At 35.8% G+C, this 12,905-nt stretch overlaps 3 protein-coding genes across 9 annotated transcripts; all 3 read left to right on the top strand.

Annotated features, from left to right (window-relative positions):
* The first annotated feature begins 4,375 nt into the window (after positions 1 to 4,375).
* On the top strand, positions 4,376 to 7,508 carry AT4G14720 (TIFY domain/Divergent CCT motif family protein). 2 transcript variants are annotated; one of them, NM_117557.3, is made up of 9 exons: positions 4,376 to 4,664; positions 4,847 to 4,986; positions 5,122 to 5,300; positions 5,786 to 5,876; positions 5,965 to 6,061; positions 6,371 to 6,430; positions 6,627 to 6,690; positions 6,764 to 6,954; positions 7,022 to 7,508. In NM_117557.3, the coding sequence occupies exons 1-9, from the start codon at positions 4,547 to 4,549 to the stop codon at positions 7,027 to 7,029; spliced, it is 948 nt and encodes a 315-aa protein (NP_193208.2). In that variant the 5' UTR covers positions 4,376 to 4,546; the 3' UTR covers positions 7,030 to 7,508. The 2 variants fall into 2 exon arrangements, with proteins under 2 accessions (NP_193208.2, NP_001329427.1); NM_001340962.1 differs by having other exon boundaries at positions 6,764 to 7,508.
* Positions 7,509 to 7,517: 9 nt separating this feature from the next.
* Positions 7,518 to 9,274, top strand: ARD1 (acireductone dioxygenase 1). 2 transcript variants are annotated; one of them, NM_117556.4, is made up of 7 exons: positions 7,518 to 7,631; positions 7,949 to 8,060; positions 8,141 to 8,235; positions 8,369 to 8,483; positions 8,567 to 8,691; positions 8,771 to 8,841; positions 8,955 to 9,274. In NM_117556.4, the coding sequence occupies exons 1-7, from the start codon at positions 7,614 to 7,616 to the stop codon at positions 8,995 to 8,997; spliced, it is 579 nt and encodes a 192-aa protein (NP_567443.1). In that variant the 5' UTR covers positions 7,518 to 7,613; the 3' UTR covers positions 8,998 to 9,274. The 2 variants fall into 2 exon arrangements, with proteins under 2 accessions (NP_567443.1, NP_001328513.1); NM_001340961.1 differs by having other exon boundaries at positions 7,518 to 7,795.
* Positions 9,275 to 9,760: 486 nt separating this feature from the next.
* PPD1 (TIFY domain/Divergent CCT motif family protein) lies at positions 9,761 to 12,804 on the top strand. 5 transcript variants are annotated; one of them, NM_117555.4, is made up of 9 exons: positions 9,761 to 10,073; positions 10,217 to 10,356; positions 10,456 to 10,631; positions 11,097 to 11,187; positions 11,276 to 11,372; positions 11,739 to 11,798; positions 11,990 to 12,053; positions 12,119 to 12,306; positions 12,390 to 12,804. In NM_117555.4, exons 1-9 carry the CDS (start codon positions 9,956 to 9,958, stop codon positions 12,395 to 12,397), a joined length of 942 nt encoding a protein of 313 aa, NP_567442.2. In that variant the 5' UTR covers positions 9,761 to 9,955; the 3' UTR covers positions 12,398 to 12,804. The 5 variants fall into 5 exon arrangements, with proteins under 5 accessions (NP_567442.2, NP_001328508.1, NP_001328509.1 ...); NM_001340958.1 differs by having other exon boundaries at positions 11,739 to 12,053; NM_202819.3 differs by having other exon boundaries at positions 9,814 to 10,073; positions 11,990 to 12,306.
* The last annotated feature ends 101 nt before the right edge of the window (positions 12,805 to 12,905 follow it).

The following is a 12,905-nucleotide window of genomic DNA, read 5'->3' as shown; positions in this document are numbered from 1 at the left end:
AACCTTTTGATGTTTCTTTTTCTTTTTAGGTTTTCAGTCCTACATTACAATTATTTTATTCATTTTCTTTCTTGTATAATGTTGATATGTATCTCTCATTTTCATTTCTATATATTAGTTTCAGCTTTTTAATATCTTTTGGTGTCACGTTTTTCCTACTCGTTTTGTCATATCGTGTAGGGGTCTTGACTCTTATAGCATGATCGTATCCGGAGATACGTAGAGACATGCACACGAATCTGGAGTTGGACATATGATAATTTTGTATTATATTCAAAATAAATATACACCGTCCGTCTTATGATCATTTTTTGCATTATATAATAATTCTTATATATATCAGTTTATATCATATATAATAGGATCTAATTAGTGTACACCCTCAATCGAAGTAGAATGATTCGAATCATCGTAAATCATTCAACTACTAGATCATTATGAGTACTTGACTATGTTAAGAATCTTACATCATAAAAAAATATGGGATATAAAGTAAAATATAAGGAGTATATAAATCAGTCGACTCACTCTCAAGTGGTTTTCAAGTTAAAAAGTTATGACCAAACCAAAAACAAAACGAGGTTCGATCCAAAACGATGAGTGAAAATGATTCATTATCTCAAATGTGCATGTTAGAATTCTCACATTAAAAGTGAAAAAGCAAACTATGCTAAGATATAAAAGATATGAGTCAATATATTCGTCGTCTTTTGGTACCACTCTTGTAACACCCCCAAACCGTCCTAAAAATAAAAAAGAACAGGGGCGTCACGTATGACGCCCGTAATCAATCAACAAAAGTTCCAAGAACGAATTCGTTCCCCAAAGTTGATCGACCGCGAGTATCTTTACCTCACGAACATGGCCTAAGGCTTTTCAACCCGTACCACATTCGTGAGTTGTGTCAGTTTGGACAGGACTAATATATCACTTGGCCAACTTCGGATTTTTAGAAAACCGCTTTTAAATTGAAAGTTTATTGGAACTAAAGATCTAGAAAGATTTTGAAACCAAGATATCAAAAATGACTATATATATGTCTATATGGTTTGTAAATATTTTTAATAAAGTCCAAATTATTGCATAAATCTTTGACTATATGTGTATGTATGTCAGTAAGAGGAACATGGGTTGTTGCTAGTTTATTTCTTTTAATGGTTGATCATGAGAGATTGTTTTATGCTTTATATCGGACTTCTATCACTTATTTTGAGACAATCCATATCAATAAAAAAGATTTGCCCACAAAAGACAGCATATACGGTTGGGTTGTTCTGCGGTCGTCCAATTGTAGTCACCATCAGATAGTTCAAATCGCAAGAACCACAAAACAAAGATGAGGCCCAAGAAAAAGACTGACTGATATGATTTAAATGGGCCTATGAAAAGAATAGGCCCATTAAAGGATGGTAAAAGTGTCCCTACAAAGGGGGAAACAGGTCCTGACTCACTGACTCATCCTCTGTACCCGACCCACGCACTCGCGACCCCTCTCCCTGCACAAACATAACCTGTACGGTTCTTCAATCACTATTCATATTTTTTTATTTAAATACCATTTTTTTCCTTATAATATAGTAGTTTTCATGTTCATTACTCGATTATCTTTGCATTTACAAAAAAATAGATATTACACATAGTTTCAAAGAACAAAAAAAAGTCAAATTTACACTAACTAGCTTTAGTCCTTAGTTTAGATATATATATCTAAAAAGCTAATAATTTAGACGAGTAATTTAATTAATTCGACTAGATATTATTTGTCTAGTGGTTTATCTACTTTTGTGTAATAATCCAAATTTTAAATTTTGGATGTGGATGAATGAGTTTTGTAGACAATATATATATTTTTATATAAATCTGAAAGAGAGATGTTAGAACGATAAGAGACCATCACATTTGTTAGGATACAGCAATATGAATTGCAATCTTTACTTCGCCTTAATAGCAAGATCTTGAGCTCGATCAATTAATCACTTTCGACTCGACAACACATATTGAGAAAACCAAACAAGAAAATATATATTAGAGAACATAAATTGACATATATAGTGTTCACCAACCAAAATGGTGAACTACTTCAAGTTAGCCTCACAAGATTGTTGTAATCGATGGAAGTTTACAAGTTTAGTTGTTCTGATCATCTTATTAAACCAGTAATCCGACTAACAATTGGCTAGTAGTTCACCTATATGTTATATTCCAAAACCTCTCATATTCATGGTCAATTACAAAATCACAATATTGTTTTTTTTTAAAGCACATCATAATAAAGTCAACAATATATAATTTAAAAACCTTTAAGAAAAAAATAAATTTGGGTAGGGTTTGGTGAGTGGTGTCGATAGAAATGGCGGATGCATCCTTTAGATTAAAGGTATGGTACCAACTTGGATCCATTTCTTCGATAACGACTCTTCCTATTTCCACTCTGTTTTTTTTTTGTTTCCCTCTTCTTTATCTCATATCTTCCACTACTCTCAATAGTCAATTCTATATCCCAATTTTTATGTTAAGTTTTTACGATTTACAAGTTATTGGCAAATTGAAAATTGCTGTCAACTTGCTAGAGGGTATTGTAACAGTACTACCAAATATGAGGTCGAGTCTTAAGTGCTATATATGGAGAGAGATGATTTACGTTTGTGGAATCGCAATAAGTATATATTATCAAATGCTAGTCCATGGACATAAAACTATGAGCCAAAAATTAGAAATTTCTGGTTAACAATAACAATAAAGAAAAAAAAAATGGTATATGCATATACAGTATAAGGTAGATAGTTTTGATTTTTGAAGACCATTGATTAATATTATATATTTCAATATCAATTGTTGGTAAGTTATAAAAACCTTCAAACGAGAGTGAATTAACTTCAAAGTCACAAAGTTCGACTTTCGATGTTAAAAAAAATAAAATGTTTACACGTTCCATTCTCTTGTTCAAAAAAATTATGGATCAGTATTCCAAATTTCATAGTAATCTAAAAAGAAAAAGTTGCATTAATATGGTTTGCTTATCTAATCATTTTTCGGGACATCACCGTATGTATGGATGACGAAACTATATTTTAAAAAGAAGTTTTCAACTGTTCGTTTATTCATGCATGTATATCTTGACAATTACGACATTGGATGAATTGAGTGATGAATCCTTATCGTACATCACGAGTATAATTACATGTATCATGCATTGTTATCAATTATCACTTTATATATTGGATAATGAGAAGGGATGTCACGCAAGACCAAGCAAGGTTTAAGGGAGAATCGATATTGGTCAGACTCATGTGAAAATATATTTCTCCTCCTTCGTCTTGTCAATTTATTACTCTATCTCTTGTATTTTTCAATTGTTTTGGTATTCACTTCAGAAAATGACTAGTCTTCGTTTTTATGTGTTGAGCCATTTTCATTTACATGCATCTAAATGATCTACTGAATATGGATATCGAAGAGATTTTTTAGTATAATGGTTTGTGCTAGATCCTTTAACAAAAAAGTAAATGGTTTGTGCTAGTGTTTTTGTTGTATTGCTAATTTGCTATCCAATTCATAGCACACATGTTGTTGCCAAACAAATGCTAAATCCATTTTAAAAGTATCAACTAGTAAATTAGCTTAACAAATTTTTTGTTAACATGTTTATGAGATGTTTTTTTAAGAAAAAAAAAACTCATTTAACATGATTACATTTAGGGTTTGATTGGTTGTTTTAAACTGAAAATTGTCTGTTTGCAAAAATGTTTGGAATGATTATCTTTTTGCAAAAATTGCGTGACATGTTGAAGTGTTGCAATGCTGGAGGTTCTGCTAACTAACAAGTAATAATCGTATAAGTGACATGATCTTCCATTTTTTAGAGATACTAACCAAGAATTGTAAAACCAGGAAAAAAACACTAACCAAGAATTGATGATTGTCCATCTAGACTAAAGTAGTATACAAACAAAACACAAAAGATATTTTGTTCTATTTTTGGAATAACTCTTATCCATTTATAGAAATAATTAGTTGTTTAATCAAAATATCACATGCAAATTGATCGTATGCGATTTTAGATAAATTGACATCCACTCAGTAATAAACAAACAAGATACTCTCTGATTACAAAATAATCTCTGTTTTCTTTCGTGTCATTTTTCTTTATCACTCATGCTATTATTATATTTAAATTTAATATAAAACTGTTACCATTTACTATTTTATTTCACTGTTTGACGCGAAAAAAATAATCAGCATAAGATTTACCCAAAAAATAAAAAATAATTGGGATACTTAAGCAATGCATGATTAGGCTATAATCTAGAGAGACTAATAGGATGCTTACGTGGCAGTCTAGGGAGCTTCGCTGCTCCAAAAACCATTCCCCTAAAATTGAAGCCCATAGACTATTAGCGACTTCACTCTTTCTCTTTCTTTCTCTCTCTCTCTCTCTCTCGCTCTTCTAATTTTGCCCTCAAAACCCTCCAATTATTACGAAAACGCCACTGCTCTCTCGTCGGGACTCCGGTGAGGCCGTTTTGGCCGGAATCTGACAAGGGATATGGATGTAGGAGTTACTACGGCGAAGTCTATACTTGAGAAGCCTCTGAAGCTTCTCACTGAAGAAGACATTTCTCAGCTTACTCGCGAAGATTGCCGCAAATTCCTCAAAGAGAAAGGTTTCTTCTTCTTCCTTTCTCCATTTTTTTCCGGTCTTATTGTCTTCGACGGTAGGATCTTCCTCACGGATTTTGCTGAGAAGAATCGTACATAGTCAATTTTTTGAAATTCTCTATTCTTCTTCTCTCCGAGCTTTTTTTTTCGCTCTCTGGAGAATGGCGGCTGACACGTGTCGAAACAGGAATGCGCAGGCCTTCGTGGAATAAATCTCAGGCGATCCAGCAAGTTTTATCTCTTAAAGCTCTCTATGAACCTGGAGATGATTCCGGCGCCGGAATCCTCCGCAAGATCCTTGTTTCTCAGCCGCCAAATCCGCCTCGCGTGAGTGTTGTTCTTCGATTTTGTTTCGATTTACAGAGAAAAATCTAAGTTCTGAAGTAGTAGAGAATCGTTTACTTGGTTGGTGCTGATTTAGGGAAAATTGTTGTTCTGTGTGTACTGCTGTTTTGTTCACAGGTTACAACAACGTTGATTGAGCCAAGGAACGAGCTCGAAGCTTGTGGAAGGATTCCTTTACAGGAAGATGATGGTGCGTGCCATAGAAGGGATTCTCCAAGATCAGCTGAGTTTTCTGGTAGTTCTGGTCAGTTTGTTGCGGATAAAGATAGCCACAAGACTGTTTCTGTTTCCCCCAGGTTTACATTTTCTTCTATAGCGTTTTGACTTTGTGTGGTATCTTTCTTCTGCTTTCATGCCTCAAGAAGAGAACTGATGCATTGTGACATTCTGTTTGTGATCTTAGAATAAGTACTTGGTTTGATATCAGTGTCTTAGACATTGAAAAGTTTCTATATGAATCATGGTTTTGATGGTGGATTGGTCACACAGAATTTAGGTTAAAAGAGTCAGATAGATCTTCTTGGTTCTGTGTTACTCTTTACTCTTCTGTTTTGAGGATTGGTATGATGTGATGTGATTATTGCTAGTGAACGATAAATCAGTTACTTAGTCCATTAGTCTATATGATTTGTGAATTCTGCAATTACTAACAAGAGTTTTAGGGGTAGTTCATGTACAAAGTCTTATTGATATTAGGTGCATGTTGTTTTATAAACAAATTACTACTCCAATGTTATTTAATTAAGTTGTTTAAACACGCTTTTTTGTAATGTTGCATCAGAAGCCCAGCTGAAACAAATGCGGTGGTTGGGCAAATGACGATATTTTATAGTGGCAAAGTGAATGTATATGATGGAGTACCACCTGAAAAGGTAAATGAATCACATAATTCTGTCCAGCCTGAAAATATAAATTTTGATGGTATGGTTTTGATCATTCATCTTGTGTATTGATTTGCAGGCCCGGTCTATCATGCATTTTGCAGCCAATCCAATTGATTTGCCTGAAAATGGTATTTTTGCTTCTAGTAGAATGATTTCGAAACCCATGAGTAAAGGTAAGCATTTGCTAAAGTGTCTGATCTGCTTTTCAGTTGAAAGATTGATGATTCAGACTTGAAATGAGTTTTTTTTTTAATGTATAATCTAACTTGAAAAAATGACTAGAGCTGCTGCATCTCAAGATGAGTCTTTCTTTCTTTCTTATGTCAAACACGGCCTTTCATTTTGTCCAATTTTGAAAGGAGGCATTGTTAAATTACCAAAGAAGCATGTCTAAATGCTGTAATTGCTGCTACCTCTACTAGCTTATGTGTCTACAGATGCCTCGTGCCCCTTTTTTTGAAATTGTGATTTGATTTTTTCAGAGAAGATGGTGGAGCTTCCCCAATATGGACTTGAAAAGGCACCTGCTTCTCGTGATTCTGGTACAAACAGTACTCATTTTACCTTAAAGATATGAAATCCTATTATTCAATGATGCTTTAAAACACCTGAGAGCGAAATTTGGTCCACCTCTTCACCTCTACATGCTACGCTAAACTACTTGCTTGTTCTGCATGATATACGACCATGAAATTCTGTTAATTTAACTATTGTTCTTTTTGTTGGTCTTTTCTGAAGATGTTGAGGGTCAGGCGAACAGAAAAGTATCGTTGCAAAGATATCTTGAAAAGCGGAAAGACAGGTAGTTGTTGCTATTATGCTGTGTGCTTGCTTATTCCAAATCGATGAATACTGATACCTTTCTTTCTGAGCAGAAGATTTTCTAAGACCAAGAAGGCTCCAGGAGTTGCGTCCTCTAGCTTGGAGATGTTTCTGAATCGTCAGCCACGGATGAACGCTGCATATTCACAAAACCTTAGTGGCACAGGGCATTGCGAGTCACCTGAAAATCAAACAAAAAGTCCCAATATCTCAGTTGATCTAAACAGTGATCTAAACAGCGAAGGTATGAACAAGCATTTGTCAAATGGTTCCAATGATCTCCCTTAAAACTCTCATTCGCTTTTTTATAGATAATTAACAAGGTGCCAAAAGAACTGGAGATGGTACTACGGGTCAAAAGGCGGGAAGAACAATTTCATGTTCTTATAACATGTTAGCCATGTACAAAAAGAAAGAAAGCAAACAATGAATGTTCTCGTTCATTGTGGAAGAAACATGGGTTAAAGATTTGAGCTGGATCAGTGCGGGTCTTGTATGGTTTTGTTTTTTTTACGGGTTGCGTCCATCTTTTTTGGTCTGTAGTTTTGAGTAGGTTAGAGAGACGCGAGAGAGAGAGAGAGGATGTGGCGGTTTGTATTATGTAAATGCTTGTCTTATAATGAGAGAGACCTTATTGATGATACCAATCTTTGAGGTCCAAGTAACACAACTTCTTTGTGATTGATATGTATGAGATAATTAATTTGTCTATTTTCATGGCATGATGTATGTGATATGTCTGAGATTTGCAACATTCTTCTATAAAGTTGAGAAATAAGGGTAGTTTAGTCTTTTTAACCAAAGATTTTTATTTATTTGATCTTTTCCCTGTTTTAAAAAGAAGAATCGAGTAATCGGGTGGTTTTGAAGACGAAGAAGGACTAAGACATCACGAGGAACACGATGGGTGAAGCGGTCAAGGTATGTTTTTATCTTTGTCTCCTCTGCTTCTGATCTGTTAATGCCAATCGATAATTCCTAGTTTTGCGATGCAAGCATGAATCGTCGATTGTTATCTGAGTGATTTGATTCATTTTCGACGATTTTCGAATCATCATAACTACTTCTTTTGCTCAAATCTCGCAGTCAGTTTAATGCCTATTCGTATTCAATTTAGTTATGCAATTGACGATTTCTCGAATTGTCTGAAGTTTTGAAGCTAAAATCAGATTAAATATAAAATATCTGAACATTGCCTCCCAAGGAATCTAATCCCATCTTGATGTGCTTTTGCTTAGGATGGGAGAGAAGAAGTGATTCAAGCTTGGTATATGGATGATAGTGAAGAGGATCAGAGACTTCCTCACCACAAGGATCCTAAAGAGTTTGTATCGTTGGACAAACTTGCAGGTCCCCCTCTTTGTGTGTTTCAATTCAATGTTGTTCTCTCTGCTTCTCTATTTTGTTTCACATGTAATGTTTGTGTGCAGAGCTGGGAGTACTTAGCTGGAGACTTGATGCTGATAACTATGAAACCGATGAGGATTTGAAAAAGATCCGTGAATCTCGTGGTTACTCTTACATGGTTTGTGGTCTTTATTTATTTACTATCCCACTAGACTTGAATGGTAGATGTTTATTTTTGTCCAAGTCTTATTTTAACTCTCTAGGGGTTTTCTCAATCTTGGTTTGATGATTAAAAAGTGTTCAAAATGCAGGACTTTTGTGAGGTATGCCCGGAAAAGCTTCCAAACTATGAAGTGAAAGTGAAGAGCTTTTTCGAAGAACATTTACACACTGATGAGGAGATCCGTTACTGCGTTGCAGGAACTGGTAAGAACTTCTTTTACTGGCGGCTTTACTCGTAAACTTAAAATTTCGATATAGTAGTCATGTTTTATTTTCTTGGGAAAAAGGTTACTTTGATGTGAGAGATCGTAATGAAGCTTGGATTAGGGTATTGGTAAAGAAGGGAGGTATGATAGTCTTACCTGCTGGGATCTATCATCGCTTCACTGTGGACTCTGACAACTATATCAAGGTGCAATGTCAGCTTTTCTTCTAGCCATTTATTTTATAGTTTGGGCTTGCTTAGAAAATTGAAATATCTTGTTGAACAGGCAATGCGGCTATTCGTGGGTGAACCGGTATGGACACCATACAATCGCCCACACGACCATCTTCCTGCAAGGTACAATGTCCTGGGTTTTCCCCTTTTGTTTGTTCTCTTATGCAAACAATGGGATATATAATCAAGCAAGAAATTCTGTTATTTTACGAGAAATAAATTCTGATATTTTACAGGAAAGAATATGTCGATAACTTCATGATCAATGCCTCGGCTTAGAGAGCTTCCTCTCTCTATATCTGGCTTTCTGAAACAAGGATCTATAAACAAGGCCTACAATAAAGAAAGCTTTCCTGTCAAGTATTGGATATTTATATGTATTCCTGTGTAGAATGATGGCTTTTGGTATGCTTGAGTTGTTGTAAACTTAGTTACACTCTCTGATATGTCTCTCTTTACCATCTTTGTCGTATCCCATATACGAAAAGATTACATTGGGATTCATATTGTCTTACGTTCGTTCCTATGTGCAATATGTTGAGTTTTTACACAAATCTCTATTCTTTTTTATTTGCTTTTCAAAAACCAACAAATTAGAAGAAACTAATAAGAAGTAATACGTCCAACCGCGTCAACTTCTTTGGTTTAATCTAAACCATGGTTCGTTTGGTTGTTGTTGTGTATCTTAACATGCTGACGGTTTTAAGGATGGTTCGTTTGGTGGTTGTTGTTATCGAACATGTTCACGGTTCTAAGGAAGAAAAGTGTGGTTTTGTGTATTTGTGGTTGGACATAAGATTTTCGTTTTCGTTTACATTTGTGGCTTTCTTTTGTAATTTCCTTTTAGAGTTTGGAATCTCCTTAAATCCGACCTACATTAACTCTATAGTCTATAGAATTGGAGTAATCATTTTATTCTCCTATCTTAATGGATTACAATAAACAGTAGTTGAATGGAAGAAAAAGGGGATATAAAAGTAAACTTAGCAAGTTTAGCAGCCATGATTAGGCTTATAATAATTTATGTAGACGTGGAGCTTACGTGGCAGTCTAGGGAGTTTCCCTGCTCCGGGAACAATTCCCCCAAATTGACTCCCCCATAGGAAAAACTATTCGACCTCACTCTCTCTCGCCACTGTTCCGCTCTCTCTCATTCTTCCTAATTTTACCCCCAAAACCTCCGATTATTACTGAAACGCCACTGCTCTCTCGCCGGGATTCCGGTGAAGAGGAGGAGATGGATGTCGGAGTTTCACCGGCGAAGTCTATACTTGCGAAACCTCTGAAGCTACTCACTGAAGAGGACATTTCTCAGCTCACTCGCGAAGACTGCCGCAAATTCCTCAAAGACAAAGGTTTCTTCTTCTTCTACCTTTCTCCATAGTCTTGTTTCCTTCTCCGATTTGCAGCGGAAGTCAAATTTTGAAATTCTCTACTCTGTCGGAGCTTTTTTTTGCTTGTTTATTCTGAGAATGGAGGCTGACACATGTCGAAATAGGAATGCGAAGACCGTCGTGGAACAAATCTCAGGCGATCCAGCAAGTTTTATCTCTTAAAGCTCTCTATGAGCCTGGAGACGATTCCGGCGCCGGTATCTTCCGCAAGATCCTCGTTTCTCAGCCAGTAAATCCGCCTCGCGTGAGATATTTACTTCGATTTTGCTTCTATTTCTCGTTTAAACTCACAGATTGAAAAAAGTGAAAATCTAAGTTGCCTTGTTTGTTCTGATATCTACAGGTCACAACAACGTTGATTGAGCCAAGCAACGAGCTGGAAGCTTGTGGCCGGGTTTCTTATCCGGAAGATAACGGCGCGTGCCATAGAATGGATTCTCCAAGATCAGCTGAGTTTTCCGGTGGGTCTGGTCACTTTGTATCCGAGAAAGATGGCCACAAGACGACTATTTCTCCCAGGTTTACATTTTCGTATTTGAATTTTTTTTGATACCTTTCTGCTTCTATGCATCTGGAACTGGAATGTTGTTTAATTCAAGAAAAGTGTAATGCATTGCATTATTAAGTTTGTGATATTAGGAAGTTTTTGGTTCAATATCACATCCTTAGAGACAGAATCTATATATGGTTCAAGGCATTGATGGTGGATTTGTCAGATAGTATTTAGGTTGGCCACGATCGTGTGATCGAAGATCATCTTCGTTATGTCTTAGTATCCTGGATCTCTTTAGAAATGGAAAATAATAGTCAATATGACTGATGTGACTTGAAATAATAATTAGTTACTTGAATTCCTTAATGATATTTTGTAAGTTAGAGGGTTTTTTCCCTAGTCCATCTACGAAAGCTTAAGAAAAGGTTTTGCTGCATGTGCCTGTTGTTCTACAAGCATATTAAACATTCTTGTCTGTAATCTTGCATCAGAAGCCCAGCTGAAACAAGTGAGCTCGTTGGGCAAATGACGATATTCTATAGTGGAAAAGTGAATGTGTATGATGGAATACCACCTGAAAAGGTAAATCAATAACATTATTCTGTCCAGTCTGAAAATAGAAATTTTGTTGGCATGTTTTTGATCATTCATCCTTTGTATTGGTTTGCAGGCCCGGTCAATCATGCACTTTGCAGCCAATCCAATTGATTTGCCTGAAAACGGTATTTTTGCTTCCAGTAGAATGATTTCAAAGCTCATAAGTAAAGGTAAGCTTTTGCTAAAGTGTCTGATCTGTTTTTCAGTTGATAGATAGATGATTCAAACATGAAATGATTTTGTTTTGTGTATCATCAAACTGGAAAAAGTTCATGGACCAGCTTTTCTGACGCAGTAGAGCTTTTTTATTTATTTTCTCTTCTTGCAAACACTGCTTTTGTTTTGTCCAACTTTGAAAGGAGGCATGGGTAGTTGACCAAGGAAGTATGTCTAAATGTTGCATTGTGCTATACTACCTTGCGTAAAATATCCAAATGCCTCTTGCATGTTTTTGTGATAGTGATTCCACTTTCCTTCTTCAGAGTCTAGTTTGAATTAGTCAAAAATCAAATTGAAAATGTGAAATCTTATTGCAGAGAAGATGATGGAACTTCCCCAAAAAGGCCTTGAGAAGGCGAATTCTTCTCGTGATTCTGGTATGAACAGTATTCATATTACCTTAATGATTCTCGGAGCGAAACTTGATCAACACATCTTCACCTGTGCAAAGCTATGCTAATGTTGTTAACTTGGAGGAAACTTGGCTTGCTTGTTGTTCTGCATGTTATATGACCTGTGAAGTTTATTAATCTAACCGTCGTTCTATGTTTTTTGGGTCGTTCTTAAGGTATGGAGGGCCAGGCGAACAGAAAGGTATCTTTGCAAAGATATCGTGAAAAGCGGAAAGACAGGTGCATTTATATACTTACGCTTATTCCAAAATCGCTATAAACTGATATGTTTTCGTAATGTGCAGAAAATTCTCAAAGGCCAAAAAGTGTCCAGGAGTTGCGTCCTCTAGCTTGGAGATGTTTCTGAATTGTCAGCCACGGATGAAAGCTGCATATTCGCAAAACCTAGGCTGCACCGGATCTCCACTGCATAGCCAGTCACCTGAAAGCCAGACAAAAAGTCCCAATCTTTCAGTTGATCTAAACAGTGAAGGTAAGAAGAGAATCATATATAAAGCTTTGTTAAATCAGTGGTTTGGATGATTTCCCTCATAACTCTCCTCGCTTGGTCTCCAGGCATTTAACAAGATACCGAAACGTGGAGATGCTATAAGCTGTGAATAGGCGTTGAAACAGTTGCTTGCTTGTAAGCTCAAAGATATGAAGAAAAGAAACCTCTCTTCGGATCGGCCTTCTTTTGTGTTTCCGGGGTTTTGCACCCATAATTTTTGGTCTATAGTTTTGAGTAGAGCTTAGTAGGTTAGTGGTAATTTCTTGTTTCTGATTCTTTTTGTGAGGATATAGTCACAGAGAGTAGAGACAAGAGAGGTGAAAGAAGGGCTTTCATTTTCTAGGTGTTGTAATGTGTAAATGATGTCTTACTTGACACTTTTAACGAGAGAGACCTTTTAGCCAAAGTGTTTCTTACTCTCGACTCGAGTCTTACTTTGACACCACCAAACTTCTCTTCTTTTGTCCATTTTTAACCCAGTTTTTAACTTTTAACTTTGTTAACTTTTTTACAATAATTACCACTCTAACTAACGTATTTACATTTTCTCAAACCTCAAAAATGTGATAAATAGTCTGAAA

This window comes from Arabidopsis thaliana, chromosome 4, assembly GCF_000001735.4.
Source record: "Arabidopsis thaliana chromosome 4, partial sequence".
NCBI classification, from domain to species: Eukaryota; Viridiplantae; Streptophyta; class Magnoliopsida; order Brassicales; family Brassicaceae; genus Arabidopsis; species Arabidopsis thaliana.
This window is presented reverse-complemented; position numbering and strand designations above follow the sequence as displayed.